Consider the following 23,223-nt stretch of genomic DNA (forward strand, 5'->3'; position numbering starts at 1 on the left):
TCTTATAGTCAATAGCCATATCAAATATTAGCATCCAGTGTGTGGGAACATGATACTGAATAAACTGCTTATTGATCATGAAAATTTAGGCATTGAGAAGAAAGGCAGCATTAGATTACATAATTTTAAAAGTCACAAATACATCTTTTAAAATTGTTTTTATCCTTACACTGCTCAAAACAATTTTAATTATTAATTAACCTTAATAATATTCTAAGGAATTCATGACCCTTGTCTTGAAGTGTCTCTTAAATTCAAGAAGTTTCTTAGATACATTTATCAATGTGAAATAATGTTAACATAGTTTGCCTAACATGAATATCAAAAGAAAAGTAGATATAATTACTGTAATTAGTGCTGGAGATTAGAACACAAAGACATACCTTCAACCTAACCAGCTTTCCACAACAATAGAATGGTATTTGTTTTCTAATATTATATAAGAAATTATCACAACTTTGGCAGCTTAAAATTCCTTTTGTTAATGCTCCTGTCCCCACATCAGAAGTGAAGGCCTCCTGTTATTGGGCTTTGCTCAAGGTTTCAGAAAGCTAAAATCAAAAAGCCTTGTTTCTAGAGGCCTTGGAAATGAATGTGTGTCTAGGTTCTTCCAGGTGGCAGGTGTTTTAGGACTCAGGTCCCCCTTCCTTGTCATAGTCTACTCTTAGCTTCCAGAGGCTTCTCACATCCCTTGCCAGATAGCCTCCTCCATTTTCAAAGTCAGCAACAAAGAATTTTCTCTCTCTTTTTGACTCTCCCTCACACTGTGTATTCTCTGAGTTGAAGAAGGACCCAGCTTCTTTTATTGCCTCACTTGATTAGTTTAGGCCCACTTAAATTGTCTGCCTTTTGATTAACTCAGAGTCAACTAACCTGCTCCTGGGAGCAATAGTCCATGGTTGCCCACTCCAGCCAGAGGTTTATTGAGAGATGAGGAATGTTGGGGGTCATCTTAGACTTCCGCCTACCGCTTAGGCAGTGAGATCTCTGGTGTGCATTCAGGAAGTTTAAGATATTGAGTAGGGAAAGAGGGGACTGGGGAATCTGTTAGTTAAAAGGGAATTAAGTTATGGCAAATGAAAGTCATAGAAGAGGAAGGGGAAGGAAACTCTTAATAGAAATGCAAAGAAGAAAAATGTAAAGTGTAAAATTGACGATTTAATAGGACTTACTAAATCTGTATTGAAGTTTGAAGGGAAAGGACAAGAGGAAATGAATTAAATGAGGTTTATCCTATTTCTGTTAAGTAAATATAAATGTCTATGGCATTGGATGTTGAGAGAGGGGTAAATGAATAATCATACTCTTATCTTTCTATAACTACAAACCAGTGTTCAGTGTTGGGGAGCAGATCTCTCAGTCATCAAAATGAATGCAGAATTACTATGGTTAAATCTGTTCTCATGAAGTTATGAGTGTATAAATGTTGACCAAAAATATGGAGTGTTAGATATCTTGGCAAGAATATTTCATTATGTGCTTTGCAGTTTGAAGGAATAGAATCAGAGGAAATGAGTACCCCCCCCCCTTTAAGTGTTTGGGTTGCCATTTAGGGCTTTAAATATTTATAAAATTACACTGCAAATTGAATGAAGGATAGTTTAAAAGTTTTATTGTCATTATTATTATTATTATTATTATTATTATTATTATTATAGTAGCAGTAGTAGTAGTAGTAGTAGTAGTAGTAGTAGTATTTAATCTACTTAAATGGACTTTCATGGCTTGAACACCAGTGTCTTACTTCTCAGGGTTTTGTTGAGTGAGAGAATGACTGCTCATTTGACAAATAGAAATTATGAATTTTCACTTAACTCTCAAATTGGTGGGTATAAAAACAAATTTATTTTAGAAATGCTAATTTGCCCTTCCCCTCAATTTTTCTCCCAACATTCAAATCAAAAGAAAGATGTTATTAACCACATATTTTAGCAGATGTAAAATAATTCAAGATGTAAAGTAATACTAATGAACTTGGAATCTGTTTCGTGCTATCCTCTGAAAAATCAGAATTCAAGAGAGTATATTTAGGCCCTGAGGTGTTCTGCAAAATTTCTTATATTTTAACATCTTTGATTAATGCTTACTATTTTCCTCATAACAACACATTAAGACCATAACTTTGATCTCATTTTTACATTTTAAGTTCCTTTAGTAATTTCAGTTCATGTGAAATTTTGAGGTTGTGTTGGATGACCCTTCTTCAAAAATTTTGAGGTTGTGTTGGATGATCCTTCTTCAAAAATTATGGGCCCCTAAGTAAGCATAAGTTTTTAAGATTGTTTTGTAAGCTCTGTTTTGAAAGCATTTAGAGTAAGAAGCAGGTAAAAATCTTTAAATGGCATGTGGTGTGGTATGCTGATTGACATTTAATAGATCAATAAGAAGAGCAAATAACTTCTTAGTTTATTATTCAATTTCTGTCTCTTTTATCCTCATATTTGATTTTCTTCAACTATCTCATATTTTCTCATATATGATATTAATGCAAACCTTTAAATTATGTATTCCCTGGGCTCTGCTGTTATTTTACAATTAGGATACATTAATCCTTATTTGCATTTAAAAAATTTTTTTTAGTTATTGATGGACCATTATTTATTTATATGTGGTGCTGAGAATTGAACCCATTGCCTCACATATGCCTGGCAAGTGCTCTACTGCAAGCCCCAGCCCCAGCCCCATTATTTATATTTTTAAAAACAATAGTATATGAAGCTTATTTTTTATTGTAATATGGTTTATGTTTGATAATTTCTTGGAAATTTGAATCTTAACTGAGCTTTATTGTGATATTAGGATTCTACAGAGCTGATGATTGAAACTTTGGTAATTAGCTTTAAAACGATGAATTTGCTATATTCTTTAAGTAGTGATACACATAGGATTTTATTTAATAATATTGAAATAACCTTTTTTGATGTTGTTTGAAAACAGTGGTGCTTGGTTTATATTGTTCACAAGTGTACTGAACACTTGTTTGGAGTAAAATGTGAAATTTTGAAAACCTATAATTTTTAAAATATCTCTTCTAAAAAAATGTCCATCTCTTATGTTTTTCCTTTAGGAGTACAAAATCCCCAGCATGAGAGAATTATTACTGTGTCTACAAATGGGAGTATTCACAGCCCAAGGTTTCCTCATACTTACCCAAGAAATATGGTCTTGGTATGGAGATTAGTAGCAGAGGAAAATGTGTGGATACAACTTACATTTGATGAAAGATTTGGGCTGGAAGACCCAGAAGATGATATTTGCAAGTAAGTTAGCATATTTCACCTGGAATTCTGACAGAACTTAACAACTGTTGTCTTTCAAATTTTTTCCTTGTTGTACTTTGAAATGGCACCTTTGTTTTGATTTTCTAATGAGCTAAGAAAGTTACCACCTTATTTATGCTGTATTTCATTTAGTCTTTATTTAAAATGAGAAGACACATAAATATACATAAACAGTTATTACTTCTATTTCTAAAGTGACTTGTGTTAATTTTTGGTAAAAAAAAAGTGTATAAAAAAAGAAAAGGAATAGAGAACAGAAATTCACGTAAAGAATTGCAGTTGTGCTAGAAAACATAAATTAACATTAGTGCTAATAATTTTACATTTGAGCTCCCAGACAACCAAATCAATAAGATAAATATAAGCAATTTAAAGGAAAAACTGTATCTGTGGGTATATATTATCTAGATGTGCATACTGATCCATAGCTATATCTATTTCTATATATATCTGAATTGATAGATACATGGTATACATACAGAGGTGATTAAGAACTTTGAATGTTTCATCACAAAGAAGGAGTATAGTTCTGACAGCAGAATTTGAAGTTTAAGCTAACTTTATTCCATAGGTGGGAATTCATCATAATTCTTGTAGCAGCATCCGTGAACCAAAGTCAGCTGGAATTTTTCACCCACGCAAAAGACCACCTACTGTATGTCATACAAATATTACTCTTTAAATCCCATATGAATACACTTGTCAAGGTTGGGTGGTCTTATAGAAGATTTTTCACTTCAGTGGTATTCGTGTATCATGAAAATATTTTACTTGAACTTTGTCACAGGATCCTTTATTTTCTCTTTGATTCACAACTTAAAAGAGAATTTTTATTTTATCATATACTATAGATAAATATTTCAATATGCATGAAATAAACTTTGTACTTGCTGTCATCACAATTTTTATCTTTAGCCTTTACATACTATTTTTCATATTTCTTTGTTCAGTGACTGTACATTTCATATTATATTTTTTTCTTACATCAATGATTTTAAATCTCCAGAATTAGGAGCTTTGCTAACTGTCTTCAGAAAATTGTGCTAACATTCTTCCATTCTTTAGATGAGGAAACAGAGACCAGGGATGTGGGCTAGCTGTACTAGATCTCATTTATATTTTGTAACTAAGCAAATGCTAAAACTAATTTTTCCTTACACCTCTGAAGGGGATTTTCTACCATGCACACCTCTCATTTACTTTTCATAAATAAGATATCATGATATTTTTAAAAATTCTGTAGGCTCTAAGATTTTGCCCTACTTGTAAAGTAGTAGTTTTGTCCACCAAAATTTCATGGATATTAGAAGAAGACAGGAGACTCCTTGGTTAGAGACAAAAGACTTTATTACAATAGTGGCAGTTTGAAGAGTAGCACTTTCTTTTGCTTTTTACCCGAGTTCCATTTCCCACAAGTCCATATCAGGAGGGCCCATGTGACAACTTCTCACCTAAATGGTAGTTTTACAGAAAAGGAAGCATACTATATGTGTGTACATATGTACATATTTATGTGTGTGTAATATGCATTATTAAATAATAAAAATAAACTATCAGTCCTGCATGTCACAAGTAATGATACAACTTTATGATACAACTTTACCCAGAATGTGACTTAACTTTAGAAAAGTGGTCCTTTCAGTGCTTTTGAGGTCCCCTTTTCCTCCCTGATCATCTTCTCTCTGTGAATATAATCATTGTCCTGAATTCTTCACCTTTTTCCTGATTTTCTCAATAATTTTCAACATGTGTATGTTTTCCTCATACTGTCCTATGATACATAGTTTATTGTTAGCCTGTTTTAGAATATGTATCAGTGGATTAATATCATATGATTTTTTGTGACTTGATACATATTTCAAAACAAGGAAAACCTAATGGTATTATGTTTTTAATATTAGTTCACGCTGATGCTCATAGCTTAGATCACTTGTTTTCCTTGATGTCTAATGTTCCATTGGATAAGTAGTTAAATTTTTCTGTCTCTTCTACTTTGAAGAACAGTTAGCTTGTTTCCAGCTCTCCTGTGTACAAATGCAAGAAAATTTGTCTGCATCTAAAAATGATGAGACAGCAGTCTTAAGATACTTATATTTTTGGGCTGGGGTTGTAGCTCAGTGGCAGAGTGCTTGCCTAGTATGCGTGAGGCACTGGGTTCGATCCTCAGCACCACATAAAAATAAACAAATAAAATAAAAGCATTCTGTCCATTTACAACTACAAATTTTGTTTTTTTAAAGATACTTACATTTTCAACTTTACTAGGGTAGAGTTTAATTATTTTTAAAGTGACCAGTTTACCTATCTACTAAGACTCAAAAATTTCTGTTGTACAATATTCTCAACAATTTTTGAGATGTCTTTTTTAAAGTTCTGATAATATGAAATTGTTATCATTATGTTGAATTCATTTTCTTGGTTACTAAGGGGGTTGAGAAATTTTCATTTATCACTGGTTATTCTTGTTCCCTTTTCTCTGAAATGCCTTGTCACATCTCTTGTCTAGTTTTCATTTGTGTGTTGGACTACCTAAATTTTGCTTTTTGTATTTAAGTCCTTGATCCACTCAACTGGTTTTTGTCTGTGGTCTATGACTTATTTTTTTTTTATGGTCCAGTAGCATCCCATCATCATTTATTGAATACTGCTCCTTTCCCAAGGATGTGGAAATTTCTGTATGTGGTCTGATCTGTTCTGCACTCTGTTCTGTTCTTTTGGTTGTTGGTGTGAATCTTAATTGAATGACACTGCCTTTATCATGCTTGTGTTAGGGGAAGACTAACTTCATTTTTTTCCCCTTTGGGAACATTTTGACATTTTGACTTCCAATATATTCTTTAGAAATAGGTTGTAAAATCCCTTGAAAACTGTTGCAATGATTACTCCAGTAGATTTGAATGTGTAGATCATTTTGAAGAAAATTGACAGCTTGGTAATAATGGTTCTGCTTATCCTTGAGAATTTTACATTTCTCCAATTATTGGGGTCTTCTTTTGTATCTATATGGTTTTAAATTTTTATTTATGAAGATGTTGTACATCCATTATTTAGATTTAATTCTAGATTACTAATACATTATTGCTAAGCATCTCTTTTTGAAAACTGTTAATTGTATACTGCTGGTGTATGAAAATGCTGTCAATTTTTGTGTTGATCTTTTTATCTGGCAGACTCATTAAGCTCTTTTATTTATTTTAACAATTGTTCTGGGAATTATTTTAGATCTATGCAAAAAATTGTTTGGCTTGTGACAAGTGAAAAAGGATTTCTTTCCTCCTTTATATTCTTTTACTCTTTCTTTTCCAATTCTTGTTAGGTGGTTGTTTGTGTTATTAGGCAACTATCTTCTTGCCAATTTTAGACAGTTTACCTTTTTTATTTTATTAATTTTTTATATGTGGTGTTGAGGATCCAACCAAGGGCCTTTCACGTGCTAGGCAAGCACTGTACCGCTGAGCCACAACCCCAGCCTGACAGTTTGCCTTTTTAAAATCAGTTTAAAATTTGGAAGAACTTTGGATTTACAGAATGTTGAAAAAAGAGTACAGAAAGTTTCCATATACACTTAATCTAGGTTCCTCTGATTTTAGCATCTCGTGTAACAATGGTACATTTGCATAAGTAAGAATTTAACACTTGCTCAATACTATTAACTAAATTACAGATTTTAATTGGATGCTAGCAGTTTTTCCATTTCAAGTCCCTTTCAGGATATGCACATTGCATTTAATTGTAGTGTCTCTTTACAAACCGAATCTGTACAAATCTGAACTTTGTATGTTTCTCTCTTGTGTTTTTTTACTTGATGGTTTTGAAGAGTGCTGGTCATGTATTTTTTTTTGGCAGAATGTCTCTCAATTTAAACTTTGCAAATCTTTTCTCATGATTGCACTGAAGTTATGAATTTGGAGGGAGAATTCCAAAGGTCATTTGTCCTTGTTGTCATACCAGAAGGCACATGCTGTCAATCTCACTTATCATTGCTGATGTTAACCTGGTTACTTAGGTATGGCATTATCTCCAGGGTTTCCCCCTGGTAATGTAATATATTTCACTTTCTAGAATGTTATTTGGAGTTATGTAACTTTAGTTTTATCTGCCTTCAAGGAGATAAAGCTCCATCTCCTAAAATTCTTTAATAAAGAAGGTTTTGGTTGCTTACCTGCCTGCCTGACTGCCTTCCTTCCTTCCCTACCTCTTCTAAGATTTTAATAATATTTGTTGTATCTTTGAAATCATAGGCAATATAGAAGTAATGTTTTATCAGTCCTGAGCTGAGGATTGAACCCATGGGTGTTCTATCAATGAGCTACATCCCCAACCCTTTTTATTTTAATTTTAAGATAGGGTCTCCTTAAGTTATGAAGTCTGGCCCAGCATTTGTGATCCTCCTGCCTCAGCTTCCAGATTACTTGAGATCACAGCTGTGCCCCACCATGCCTGGTTAGAAACAATTTTTAGACTTACTCTCTTTCTTTCACTCTCTCTCTAAGAATGCATTTTTAATTACAGATTTCTAGGTTAATTGTGTTTTGATAAAGATTTTGGCCTCTTTGCATGATTTGAAACTTAAAATTTGCTTTATCTGCTTTGGATATATCATTATTCCCATTAGGTTTAAAAATGATGCATTTTCATCAGTTGTGGGGTATAGAATTCAATTTATATCGATTACATCATTTTTGGCAATTTTGCTACTCATTGCATATGAATCTTCCCCTGTTTTGTTTCTTTTTGATATATCTTGATATTACTTCTTGATATTCTTTCTTGATATATTATCTTTCTAAGAGAGATGTATTAAATTCTGCCAATAGAGGATAAGTAGATATATCAGTTTCACCTTGCAAGTGTGTTAATATGTGCCTTATATCTTTTAAAATTACATCAGTCAATGCATGTTGATATGTGTGATCTTGTTTATCTTCTTTATCAATCTTTTGTTTTTACTTCAAAGTATAATATGCCTAATATCAATGCAGCTACAGCAGGTCTCCGATTATCATTTTTGCATGGCTGTCTTTCCATGCTTTTGTATGTACATGCATGTTAGAATGTGTGTCTTCCTGTGTGTTCGTTGTCTTTTCTGAAAGGTACATGAGTAGAATCAAAAAGAAAGATTCAATGAAAATATCTTTGTATTTTCATTATAGAATTTAATCCAACATATTGATTCTTTTTAATGGGTATTCTGTTCCATTAATTATTTTGAAAGTTCTGTTTATACTAGTTTTTCTGTTTCTTCAGTTTTCTATCTTATATTTGTTTAATTTATTTTCTCCTTCTGTTTTTTCTTTTCTACAAATTTAGAAATTGCACTTCAATTTCTGTTTTTTTTATTACCACCATAGAACTGCATGTTTAACAAAATAATATCTAAATTTGATCAATGATTTTTTTAACCCTCTTCCCACGATATGAAATTACTTTCCTGGGACAACTCTGTCCACCCTATGAGAACTGGCCCCAGTGTTCCCTGAAATTAGAGAGAGGTAGACAGATCCAGAATTGCACAGAACATGATTTATTGGGGACTGACAGAAGCATTGTCCTAGGTGGCAGCAAGACCAGTAGATCTCTGCAGTTTAGGTCAGAAGGAGGTGGTGTGTTGAGTGGGCAGGACAAAAGTTATTTTATTCAAGCCAGAACGTACTTGGTTTATCTTCAGCTAATAACAAACTATAGGCACATTCCTGGCACTCTTCATGTCGTAGTCCAATTATATTGCCCCTCTTTTATTGAGGTTTTTGTTGCAGTGACCAAAATGCCTGAAAGGAACACTTGAGAGGAGGGAACATTTACTTTGGCCCACAGTTTCAGAGATTCAGTCCATGGTCAGCTGACTTCGTATCTCTATGTCTAAGGTGACGGAGAAGATTATGGCAGAAGGGCATGGCCTAGGAAAGCTGCAGAGCTTACAGCAGCCAGGAAGCACAGAGAGCTCTACTCACCAAGGGCAAAATATTAAAACCTCAAGTTCAACACACTTCCAGTGACCTATGTCCACAACTACCTTTTACCTTTCTTAATCCATATGAGTGGATTAATTCACTGATCAGGTTAACGCTCTCATAACCTGATCACTTCATCTCTAAACATTCATGGCATTGTCTCATACATGAGGTTTTGGGGGATGCCTCATGTCTAAATCATAACAGCCTTGCATAACACTCTGATGGTTTTGTTTAATTATAGTATTCAGGGACACTGTGCAGCAAAAACCTGTCAGGACTACTCAGGGTCAGTCATGGTGATCATCACTCAGAATGGCTTCATTCAGTATGAATCCCTATGATCTAAGGGGGAACATTTTACGTTAGAACACATTAATTACAGCTGAATGCTAGCTACCCAGTTATTTCTACATCCTGTTGGTGGAACCGAGCTACACTGTGTGCATTATAATCCATGTTTCTTTACCTTTACCTATGTGTTCATTTTCAGAGCTGGCTATTTCTTAACTTTCACAAATTTTTCACAGGTTTACTTTACTTTGTTATCTACTGTCTTTAAGTTTCTTGATTGAATGACTATTGGTTTTCAGTACTTAGTTATCACTTATTTGTGAATGTCTTTATTTCACCTTCATTCTTAGACATTAATCAGATTGAAAGTAGAATTTTATGTTTGTTTGTTTCTTGACATACCATTCCTCTATCTCACTGCTGTTGAGAAGTCTGTCATCAGATTTAGTTGCTACCATATAACTGTGGCCTCCACTGAGGCTTATCCTTTACAGAGAGACCTGTGTGGGTGACAGGAGTAAAAGGTAAGGGGCAGGTTTACATCCCTATGCAAGTTTCTCTTGTAACCCCCAGGGCTCCATAAACTATTCCTTGCATGCCACAGTTCAGCAGATACTCCAGAAATCCAGGCACATTTGCTTCACTGAAATCTCGAATTCTTAAGTTTGTTGGTCCTCCAAACAATTGTCTAATTCTCATGACAGTTGAGTATTACATTTTAAAACACTCTTTTCCCCAATTTATCCAGCAGTTTTACTTACTGTATTACTTGTAATATAACCAAGAAAAGTTTCTGTGCTTAACTTTGTCTACCATGTGGCTGGAATGTAGATGGTCATCAAGCAACATAAAGTGTTTCCTGACAGGGCCTGGTACTGTTAAGTTCAAGTTTAAATTTGATGTTTAAAGAAAATGACAAACTCAACTCTTATCCATGACAGTGCTTTGAAACTAAAATAGAGATGCACTCCCCTGAAATGCACCAAAGAATTTAAACTGCCACATTTGAAATGTTTTTTCAAGCCTGAAAGATAAGAGAATCTAAAATACCTGAATCATTATTGCAGCTGTATCTTTAAAACAGATCGACTCAGCTGAGATGTTTGACTAATTTCCCCATGGTCCTCTGGCCCTTCTCAAGCCATCTTTATGAAGAAAAAGAGGATGAGTTGTATATTTTTACGATTGGAGAATTATTACAGAATGCAAAGTGTGTCAGATACAAATTAGATTTTATTACTCTTACAGCATGATCAGAATGTGCAGGCAATGAGTCGGGGGACTCTGGGGTAGGACAAACAGGAAGAGGAGAGAGAAATGTTAACTCTACATATGTGCAAATAATTTTCTCAGACTAATTTGGTATAAAAAATAAAGAAGTGTATTGTTTTCCAGTGTTCATTCTCCCTCTCCCCGTCGCTCTCCCTTTCCCTCCCTCCCTCTTAAGGAGAGATAGGTGGATCAATATAGATGAGTGATTCAGGGAACTTCCAGTTCTGTTTTACACAGTCAGATCTCACATATTATTCGTTGATTGTGTTTCCTTCATAACCTTTGAAGTTTGTGACACATAATTCCTAAAAGCACACTTTTTTTAGTGGAAAACTTTAAAAATACTTTTTTTTGAAGTAAGTAATCTGTTTATTGTATATAAGATTTTCCAAAGAGAAGGGTAATGAGACAAAAGTTTATAAAGGATGAGTTCATCAAGCTCTTCATATAGTACCCCCTCTTCATCAAAACCCTGAGATTCTTTATGAAGAAATAAAATAACTGGGCCAATGCAGGAAATAATTGTTGGCTCAATTACATACAGTTTTTATAGTAGAATTTAAGAGCACCAAATATTGGTTTTTTTATTTAAAATTAATAAAAACCTTTTAGACATTTTCTTTCTACCTCCTGTTTATACTGTAAGTAATATAGGCTTCTTATTTCCTCATTTATTTACTCTTATATTTGATAAACATTTATTGAGCACTGTGGTAGATAATGAGGTGACGTCAGAGAATAGGAGATGGCTTGTACCCTCAAGTAGCCCAAGTCTGGGGGAAGAGACAGACATGTAAATAGGCAATTGAGATAAAATACCCCATTCTCAGTTTGTGGTAAATACAGACTGCAGTTATTACTATAATTGGTTATGTTTAGATTGCTTTGTTGTCAGTTTTCTAATTCATACCATTACTTTGTATTTTTACCAACAACAGTCTCTAAATAATTATTATTAATTTGTTATGGACAGAGCAGGTTGGATAGATCAACTCTGCCATGCCAACCTCAAAATACTCATTTTTTGTGTTTCGGTCTGGTAGATGCCGCTTTCAAGAATAGTGTAGATTTCCTGCATCAAATGTACAATGCCACTGCAAACTATAAGCTATGCATGATAACATTTTAAGGAAATATTATTTTGAGAGAATAATAAGAATTTTCCTTAGTTGGGTGACCATTGACTGAAATAAAGATGACATTTATTTAGATGAAAATGATCATAGTGACCCTTAAGTGCATCACAGGAGTTTATTTCTCAAGCAAAATTGTTTCATGGGCCCCTCATAAGAACTAAGGGAAAGAAAAGGTACCGCTGGTTTATATTTAGAATAAGCAATCTCTAGTTTAGCCCTAAGAGACCCAAAGCCCTCAATGAAGCCTTTTACATACATGATTCCCACCCTACCTGCCCACTTTTAATCTTCAGAACTGATCCTGACAGTAAGTAGCTGGGTTTTGGATTATAACTCTGAATTTCAGTCTTATTATGATGAAAAAAATAAAGAGATAAGTTAATCAGAAAGATAAGTACCTTTTTTAAAGGTCTTATGTGGGAACCCTGTTGTAATACTAGAAGAGATTGTTTGCCTGATGGTAAGGAAGGTGGTATGGTGACTTTCAGTGGTATGCCTGTCTTACAAGGGGAACAGGTTGGCTTTAAGCATAGTTACACCTCTTGAAGACTTGCCTTAGGAGGCCATCTGTGCTGAAGCATGTGCATGTTGGTTATAGTCTTAATTTGTTACAGCTACTATAACATAATGCTATAAATAGTGTTGCTTATAAACAACAGAGGTTTATGTCTCACAGTTCTGGAGGTTGGGGAGTCTAAAACTGAGGAGTGAGCACATTTAGGATATGATCATGGATATCGTCTTGGTTCATTGATAATTGTCCTGCTATGTCCTCACATAGTGGAAGGAAAATGGGTTTAATTTATTTATTTATTTATTTTTTTACTTTTAAGAATACTGATCCAGTCCTAACCCAACCACCTCCCAAAGCCATATGTCCTAATACCATGACTTTGGGTATTAAAATTTAGCATATGAATTTTGGGGAAATACAAATGTTCAGATTATAGAGGTTACTTGGAACAAATTTTACCATTTTAAGGAAGAAGGGGAAGATGTGTTGGAGTTCTGTAGTCAGAATACTGACTGCTACAGTGCTGTGTCATAAAAAGAAGTGATGTAAGTATTAAAGTATCCAAGATTAGTTATGATCAGGAGGGTACAGGAAGGCTGTGGGTATTGGTAAGACTTTAACAACTAACAGTTAAGAGAAGCTCAGTGAAAGTTAGTTAAAATAAAAATAATAGGTGAATAAAAGAAAAATGAGAACTCCAAACAGAGTTAGTTAGGCTGGACATGGAAACTATAGGGAGTAATTTGAGAATGATGAGTTTCCCCAGATCATGAGATGCCTTGGGGGTGTGGAGAGTGGAGAGTCTACTGTAGTGGAAAGAGTCTCTTGTGAAGAACTTCCAACATTTGGCTGGATATAAACTTTTTTTCTCATGCTGTTAGAATCTAAGGGTTTCATTGCAAACTGAGGTTATAAACCGATCCCTGTTTTACGAAGACAATCCTGACAGAAGCATGCACAGTAGGTGAGAGGAAAGAGTGATGGCTATTGGGATAGTTGAGTATTTATTTTTTCTCAAACAAAAACCTTTACAGAAAGATAATCTCTCAGACTTCCATTTTGCATAATTCTTTTATGATGGATCCAAAAGTAGAATGTGTAGTTCCCTTACCACTACTCCCTTTTTGTTAGCAGTCTGTGTGGTGGGGGCTGGGTTTGCCCATGCACTTGAGTGTTTAGAAAACCTACAAAGAATGCCAGCGCTTTCTTTTTTTATTTTAAATTTATTTATTTATTCTAATTTGTTATACATGACAATAGAATTCATTTCAATTCATAATATACATATAGAGCACAATTTTTCGTGTCCCTGGTTGTTCACAAAGTCGCACCATTTGTGTCTTCATACATGTGCTTAGGGTAATGATGTCCATCTCATTCCACCATCTTTTCTACCCCCATGCTCCTCCCTACTCATCCCTCCCCTTTGCCCTATCTAAAGTCTCTCCATTCCTCCCATGCACCCCTGTCCCCATAGGAATCAGCATCCACATATCAGAGAAAATATTCAGCCTTTGTTTTTTGGGGATTGGCTTAAATCACTTAGCATAATATTCTCCAACTCTGTCCATTTGTCTGCAAATGCTTGATTTTATTCTCTTTTGATGCTGAGTAATATTCTATTGTGTATATATACTACTGTTTCTTTATCCATTCATCTACTGAAGGGCATCTAGGTTGGTTCCACAATTTAGCTATTGTGAATTGTGCTGCTATAAACATCCATGTGGCTGTGTCGCTGTAAGTATGCTGTTTTTAAGCCCTTTTGGTATAGACCGAGGACTAGGATAGCTGGGTCATTTGGTTGTTCCGTTCTAATTTTTCCAAGGAATCTCCATAACTGCTTTTCATATTGGTTGCACCAATTTGCAGTCCCACTAGCAGTGTTTGACTGTGCCTTTTCCTCCACATCCTCGCCAACACTTAGAGTTGTTTGTATTCTTAATAGTTGCCATTCTGACTGGAGTAAGGTGAAATCGTAGAGTAATTTTGATTTGCATTTCTCTAATTGTTAGAGATGTTGAGCATTTTTTTCATATATTTGTTGATTTATTGTATATTATCTTCTGAGAAGTGTCTGTTCTATTCCTTGGCCCATCTACTGATAGGGTTATGCCAGTGCTTTCTATTTTAAGTGCAAATTTTCTTTTGCCTCAGGATGTAAGTATTAGGAATCCAATTTCAGCTTTAGAACTATCTATATTAAAGACAAACCAGAGAATAACATAGTTTGTTAAATGGCTAATTCTGTCATCATATAGAAAAGATGGCCTTTCTCCTAGAATTGAGCATGGAAATTTTACACGGGCTTTGAGAAGAAAAAAGACCAACATTTCATTCTGTCTAGGAGTGCATGATGCTGCTGCTGGAGGTGTGCCATACCAAAGTTGTTTCCCTAATAGGTAGTGGTATAAATTGAAAGATAGTGGAATTCATGCAAGGAATTACTAATTTAAGAATCTTCATTTCAAGGCATCACAAATAGTTGGCTAGTTATTCTAACCAGTTTTGAAAGTAAATGTTTGGATAATGTCACTGAAATTCAGAAGGTTGACTTTATTTGAGTTCTAAAATAATGACAAGTTTCTATTGCCTTTCCTCTGCCTCTATAGTTTGCTTCCCTCCAAGTGAGCCTATTACCAGGATGCCTTCACAAGGTGACAGAAAGAGACACAGGGACAGGAAATTTTCCTGAAAATCTTCTGGGAAGAGATTGTATTATCTAAGTTTGGTCCAAATATCATAGTTCAACTGTATACTACAAAAGAACCAGAAGTCTGTATGTTGTTGATTGGCATGATTTGGGTTGCAGTCCCATCCCAAGAGCCAAAGTGATGCACTCTGATTGGTGGAGCAATAGTTCCTGAAATTAAACTGTCCCCCCCACTCCTATCCAAAGAAGGAAAAAGTGCTGGTAGTGCAAAAATAATGATTTATCAGTGTGAAGTACAGATAGGAATTACAGCTTCCAAATTCGCAGTTACTGTTTTTCCTACCTGCTCTTTGGCTACAGAATAAAGTTCTCTTTCCAACGCAGATTTTGCCAGTGGCCTTTCCAGCAACTCTTTTGAGTGTCGTTAGCTCAATGGCATAATTTATAGTTTTGTTATCCTTTGACCTCTGTAGCATTTACTTTTGTAACTTAAAAAAATAAAAGTCATTCCCAAGAGGACTTAAAATGAAGGGTGGGGATCTGACCGAGTCTGAGATCAAGGGACTATGCTTTTGGCTAATGAGATGTTTTGGTTTTATGTTTTGAAATGTTCAAAATCAACATTCCAAGTAGAGAAAGAATGTATCCTGTAACTCCCCAAACTCCTGTCTGGCTCACCCAGTGTTTGTCTCTCACCAATCCTTTATCTTTTTTTTTTTTTTTTCTGCAAGTTATCCTTTTCTTTTCTACTCCCCAAACCTCCCTGTCTTCTTTGCCTTTCCTTTCCCACCATTCTGGTTTGATTATTGCCCAGAGATCACTTGCCTACATTTATTCAAAAAGAGTTTTGTGGTTTGTAGGCTGCAAGGATTGAGGGAGGAGAACAGTGCCAGCCATGGTTGTTGCCTTGCCTACCCTGGGGTGGTGACGCAATCTCTTATTTGGGTCAATCAGTTGGCACAATGGCTTCAAAACGGGGAAACTCTATGGAATATTAAATAGATAATTGGTTTACCAGAAGGGAATCAAAGTCATAGTGATAAAGCAGTAATCATTAAAAATAAAGGATTTCTAAATGTATAAATCTTAAAATATACTTAGCCTTCCCTGTCTCAGACTCCTCTTCAATGTTTTGTGTGATTATATCTCTGATATTGAAATATTGTATCGCTTTGCTTTATCAGCTTTTGAAATAACATACTTTCTTAACATTCACTTAACCCTCTGGTTCTTGGAGAGCTAGATTCTGATTGGGTTCCAGCTGCCTTCATGGAACAGCTTCTTGTATTCATTTATTTATTTATTATATCTTTAATGGTGCTGGGTATGGAACCCAGGGCCTCATTTATTCTGGCAAGTGCCGTGCCACTGAGCCACATCCCCATTCTAAACCCAGTCTTTAAATAGGCTGCCTCCCCTGCCTTTTATAGTACAAGCAGATGCTGACTTAAGTTTTATTTCTAATTGATTGATTGATTTTATTTCTAATTGATTATTTTTATTTGATTTTCCTCTAAGGTTTTTGTCACAGTGAATTAATAAAAATATAACTTACACTAAGACTGTTGTTTTACTATGTACTTAGCAAAGGTTAAATTAACACACTTAAAAAAGCCCTTACAAGTTAAGCCTAAAGAGATTTTATTGCATCTGATTGATGTGCAAAGGAAAAGAATGGAAGTAGAGGTCACTTCCCAACTGCATTGGAAAGGTGGGTCATACTTAAACTTCCATTTTCAGCAAGAGGACTGATGTGAATTTATCTCCTAGTGAACGTTTACTTCAGGTAAAGCAGCCTAACCGTACACCAGTAGACTGATTCTGAGACTGATTCAGTAGACGGATTCAGATATGACTATTGTCATTCACTGAAAATTGGTGAAAAAACAAAGAAGGAGCAAGAGAGATTCCAGGATAGCTAGATAGAGTGCCCTGCACTTGCCTCCTTCACCGGGAGGAACCGAATCCACAAACAGCTAACTGTATTTTGAGGTGAAGTGGCTGAGGAAGAGCTCTGGATCTCAGCAATGGAGATGCAGGAACCCTTTAAGACTTAGAGACATGGAACATTAGCACAGAGAGGGGAACAAAACTAACAGGCAATGTGACGCTGACTCCTTGGCCCTTGGGTACTGTGACCGGGGAAAGGATGAATCAGAGAGAGGCAGCAGATGCCAGTTCCACAGAGGTAGCCATCGTCCCTCACAACAGGAGAGTTATACCGTTGTCTGGAACCCAGTTATGGGTGGGTGCTGCCTGGCATCCACATAGTAGCTTTGCTTCAGAGAAGGAACTCATATCATGACCTCCCAAACATCAGATCCATTGTGACAACAGAACCAGCTCCAGAATTCATTCTGCCCTAGGATACAGAAGCCTCTGCCTATCCCCATCCCTGGGGCCTCCATGGGCATTCCACCTCACTTTCACCAAAGGCTGTAGCTTCATAAATTCAACCATATCCAACTCTGGAGCTGGGACCCTAGTACCCAAGCCTGTACAGTGCCCTGCACTGTAGGAAATAGGAGTTCGTCCAACAGAACAAGAGTGCTGAATGAAAGACCTGAGGAAAGCAGTGGCTTGCCCCTGAGACCTAGAACCTTCCTCCCCCTCCCCACTCATCATTGTCCACTACCATAGTGCTTAGCACTTCAGGGACTGAGGACACATTTTGGAGGTTCTTGTCCCTCAGGACTTGTGTTGCTACCAGGGAGAACACATACTATGGGGGACCTGGGGAGGTACTTCTCACTGGGTAGGTACTTCACTCTCTAATAGTGAACTATTTGGATGGGTTCACTGTGCCCCATGTCCCCATTCCCATTGCTGGAATTCCTTGCAGAGTACACATTCTTCCCATCAGCACATGGAACATTCTCCAGGATTTTCCATGCATTATCCTTAAGACCAATTCCAACAAATTTTAAGAAATGGAAATTGTATATTGTATCTTCTTTGGCCACAAAGGAATAAAATTAGAAATCAACACAAAGAACGCAAAAATTATATGTGTACCTGGAATCGGAACAGAATACTATTGGATTCAAATGAGTCAATAGAAGGAATCTTAAGGGAAATTTAAAAATTTTCTCAAAAGAAATAAAAATGGAAACCCAACATATAAAATCTATGGATTACAGCACAAGCAGTAATAACTGGGATTTTTATAGTGATAAATATATCAAAAAGAGCAGAAGATTTTTCAATGAACAATCTAATTATGGCACCTGAAGGAGCTAGAAAAGAAATAAGAAATCAAATCCAATATTAGGAGGAAAAATATTAAATATCTGGGTGGAAATAAATAAAATAGAAAAATTTTAAAAGTATAAAGATTAATAATGTTGTTTTAACAAATACAAATCAAGAAACTTTTAGCCAGGCTAACAAGGAAAAAAGAGGGAGAAAACCCAAATAAATAAAATCAGAGATGAAAAAAGGAGACAACGAGAACATCAAAATCATGAACAGGCCCATAATGAGTTGCATGTTTTAATCAGTAATAAAAAGTCTCCCAACAAGGAAGAGTCCAGGACATAATGACTTCACTACAGAAATGTATAAAACATTTAAAGAAGAAGTAATACCAATTCTTAAAAATATGTGCTTTACTGCACTTATTTTACAATGCCAGAATTACCCTGGTACTAGCACAGTGCATCAAGAGATTGAAGAACTAAAACCATGTGATTATCTCAATAGACAGAAAAGGCACTTGATAAAATTCAACATCTCTTCATGATAAAAACCCTCGCCAAATTAGGTATAAAATGAATATACCTTAACAAAATAAAGATTATTCATGACAAGCTCACAGCCAACATCTTCCTAAATGGAACCAAGCTGAAAATATTTCCAATAATATCTGGGACAAGATAAGAATGTCCCCTTTTACCACACTCACTCAACATAGTACTAGAAGTCCTAGCCAGAGCAATTAGGCAGAAAAAGAATTAACTGGCATCCAGACACAAAGGAGGAATTAACATTATCCTTTTTTGCAGGTGACATGATTTATTATGGAGAAAACCATAACAGCTTTACCAAAAACATTTTAGGACAGATTAACAAATTTGGTGAATTTTTAGGATATACATTCAATAATAACAGTAGCATTTTATATACCAATGATGAACTTGCTGAAAAATGAATTTAAATAGCCACAATAAATAAATAAATAAGTAGCTGCAACTGAATTTAACTAAGCAAACGATCTTTACAATGAAAATTATAAACTCTGGATGAAGGGAATTGAAAAGAAGACATGAAAAATAGAAAGACATACAATGTAATGAATTGAGAGAATTATGGATTGTCCATGCTAACCCCAGCAGTCTACAGAAGCACCATAATTCCTTCAAAATATGAAGAAGATTCTTCATAGAACTATTTTTTTTTTAATTCTAAAATTCACATAGGACCACAGAAGACCCCAAATAGCCAGAACAATCTGAGGGAAAAAGAACTAAGCTAAAGGCACCACAATTACTGACTTCAAAATACACTACAAAGCTTCAGCAGTCAAAACAGCATAGAAACAGATTCAAAAAACAATGGAACAAAATAGAAAACCGAGAAATTAATCTTCCTATCTACAGTCAACTGATTTTCAACAAAGTCTCCAAAATCATACACTGGAGAAACCATAGTCTCTTCAATACATAGTGGTGGCAGAACTGGATGGATATACGTATGCAGAAGAATGAAGTGGTATTCTTGTCTCTCACCTCATACAACATCAACTCACAAGGGAGTTTACACTTAAATGTTAAGACCCCTAGTGAAACTACTAGGGGGAAACGTTGTAAGATATTGGTATAGGCAATGACTTTTGGATAAGGCTCCCAAACCACAGAAAACAAAACAGAGAAATTGGATTATATCAAGCTAAGAAGTTTCTGCTCAGGAAAGGAAATAGTAACAGAGTTAAGAGGCAGCCCACAGAATGGGAGAAAATAAATGCCAACTATCCATCTCACAAGGCTTTAATATCCATGATATATGAGAAATTCAATTCAATAGCCAGAAAAAAGCCAAACATGTATTCTGACATAAAAATGTAAAATGACTAAATAACCAGTTATTGTAAAAATATACGAATGCCAAAGTAGTATATGAGAAAAATGCTCAAAGTCATTAATCATCAAGGAAATGCAAATGATAATCACAGACATTATCCCACCTTGGTTAGAAAGGCTCTTACCAAAAAATCAAAAAAATAACCAGTGCTGGCGAAGAAGACGAAGAGAAGGAGAACCCTTGCACTGTTGGTGGGAGTATAAATTAGTAAAGCCATTATTAAAAACAGTACAGAGCTCATAAAAAAAAAACAATAGAACTGCCATATGATCCAGCAATTCAACTACTGGGTATATATCCAACAGAGATAAAAGTGGCTACCTCTGTGGAATCAACTGAATGTCTACCACCAGAGGAATGGATAAAAAAATGTGATATGTACACCTGATGGAATATTGTTCAGTCATAAGATGAGCGAAATCCTGTCACTGTGTCAAAATGGGTGAAACTGGAGGATATTGAATGAAATAAGCCAGGCACAGAAAGACAAGTACTGCATGGTCTCGCTCTTTATTAAAGTTAAAACAATTGATCACAAGAAATAGAGTAGAGGTCCCTAGAGACTGGGATGTTCCAGATAGGATGGAGAGGGAGGAGGGGGAATAATGAGACAGTAGGTGATGAAATACCAAATGAAGGTGGGGAAGTAATTTTAATATTGTATTAGCACAATAGGTAACCACATTCCATAACAATGTATGGAGTTATCATTCCAAATTATATGGAGGACTTGAATGTTCCCAACACATAGAAATGATAATGTTTGAGAAGATGGAAATGCTAATTACCTCGATTAAATCATTACATGTTGTATACATGCATCAAATTCTAATACTGTACCCCATAAAAGCATAGTGTACATCAATTAAAAGTAAGTTTTAAAAAAAAGAAAAATGTTTTCTGTTGGTATGTATAAATAGATTTATAGAAATCAAGGAGAACATTCTTTATTTGATTAAAATTCACAAAGAAAATGTTATAGAAAAGACTTCATTTAGATTTACCATTTCATTAAGTCAAATCAAAGGGGAAAACTTTGCGTAATTTAATGCAGTACACTAAAACAAAGATACATGGTAGGCCTGACATGCTTACAGATTCCTTGAAATTGAATGCTTGTAGTGGTGGATGTGTATATAAGCCATGCCCTGCCTTAAGAATAATTGGCAGGATCTCTGTGTATTCACAGATTAAGTCAAAGGTGGGAAAGGAGAAGGAAGCCACAGACTCTTAAGGAAAAAGAAATTTCCTTTGTGAATACCATTTCAGAGCACTAAGATATTAGGTGATATGATATTGTTTCTTTAAATTATATTTAAAATACACCTTTTGTGGCTGAGGATGTAGCTCAGTGGTAACATATATGAGACTCTGAGTTCCATCCTATCACTGGAAAATGTATATTTATATATATAATCTATATACCTTCTTTAACTTTTACTGGTGGCATGTTTAGGTTACCAGTAAACACAGGTTTGTATACCTGTTCCCAGTTATTGAAGTCCTGAAAGGGAACCTAAAGAGAGAGGTTGTTCCATATAGATCAGGGTAAAATTCTGAATGCATTTTTCATCACCCCCAGCATTGGGACTACTAGTTTGGAAAATGAAGAGATTTGCTCCAGGTACCATACTGATTAGATTTTTTTGTAGGATGAATTAGCAATTTATTTACATGAGCAAGTTTAATTTCCTAGCAACAGCACCTGCTTAAAATGCCTAACATGTTTCAAATTCAGGTCAGCCACTTGCCACTAGTACTATGTCCTTGCTTAAATTACTTTGCTTGTTTTATCACTATATTTTTAAGATATAATAATTTAAAGGTATTGGGTTCCAGCTGAAGATTCAAGATCATGCTGAACACTGAAAGATCTGTTTACTTGTATATCTACAAATAAAGAGGGACACTATTTATGTGTGTGTATATGTGTGTGTGTGTGTGTGTGTATGTGTGGGTATGTGTTCATCCTAACAATGTTTTTAGAAAATATTAAATTGATGATATTTTCAAGTTTCTTAAATTGTTGACTTATTGGGTTAAAATCCACTTATAATTTGATGTTGTTTTTAAATAGAAAATGCTTAAAGTTCTGATAAGCTCCAATTGTAATTGCAATCTCTGGAAATGCCTCTCTAACAGCCCTATCTTGTTCTTTTATCACCCCAAAACCATAATTAAGTGAATGTTGTAATGCCTTACCTGTTCCTTCCTGTTTTTGAGCTAGGAGAAATTCTTCAATTAAAAGAAATTTAATGTGGAAAAAAACTCTTATAAATTAAGTTGTTCAATTGTTTTTTTTTTTTCCCGTTATTTTCAAACTCTTTAACTGTATAACTCACAGCCATGAAAATTCCTAAATGCAATTAATAGAAGGCAGAATTCTTTTGGTTCAATCTGCTGCTGATATTTATGAAGTAGTGAAGGACTTATCCACTACCCACAGCCTATTTTGAAATTTCTTTGCCCAAAGCTATTTTTCCCTTACAAGTTATTCCTCATAGCAGTTTCAGGTGCTTGGAAAATGTTTGAATAAATTTTCAAATCTCAAGTATGCTTTCCTCCCTCCCTATCGAGAGACAGATCATTTTCCCATATGGCAGCTGATTTAACCCCCTACTCCTTTCTCACCAGAACCCCCCACACTAACTTCAAAAACATCATCTACTTCTTGACCTTTCTATCTGTAACTCTCCATCTCAGTCCGTCAGTTTGAATAAGCAAGCTAGTTCATGATATCAAAATATTTGTGTAAATGGAACCAGTCATAATTTATTGCTTCTAAAATTATTTCATGGGATTGTGGTAGGCACTGTTTTTGCTGAGGCATGGGGGTTAATCTCAGTGGAAATGAGGCCTGCACTCTATGTTATTATAGCATATTTTGAGGGGGGAAAAATCTCTCTAATCACAGTTTACCTGCTATTTATCTAGATTAAGAACTTCCAAAAAAGTGACTATCATCATTTGACATCATGATGCTGATTGTGATCCTTCTCATAAGCTTAGCACAATTCAGATACTTGTTTATATCTCTCAGGAT

General features: G+C 35.1%; 1 protein-coding gene across 3 annotated transcripts in view; it reads left to right on the forward strand.

The window, feature by feature from the left end:
- Window positions 1-23,223, forward strand: part of Pdgfc (platelet derived growth factor C) — a 203,503-nt gene that overhangs the window by 113,183 nt on the left and 67,097 nt on the right. For all 3 annotated transcript variants that reach the window (XM_076864462.2, XM_076864463.2, XM_076864464.2), the window contains one exon: window positions 3,068-3,260. In XM_076864462.2, coding sequence (XP_076720577.1) covers window positions 3,068-3,260 — 193 coding nt within the window. The remainder of the gene's footprint in view (window positions 1-3,067; window positions 3,261-23,223) is intronic.

Source organism: Callospermophilus lateralis, chromosome 8, assembly GCF_048772815.1.
Source record: "Callospermophilus lateralis isolate mCalLat2 chromosome 8, mCalLat2.hap1, whole genome shotgun sequence".
NCBI lineage: Eukaryota > Metazoa > Chordata > Mammalia > Rodentia > Sciuridae > Callospermophilus > Callospermophilus lateralis.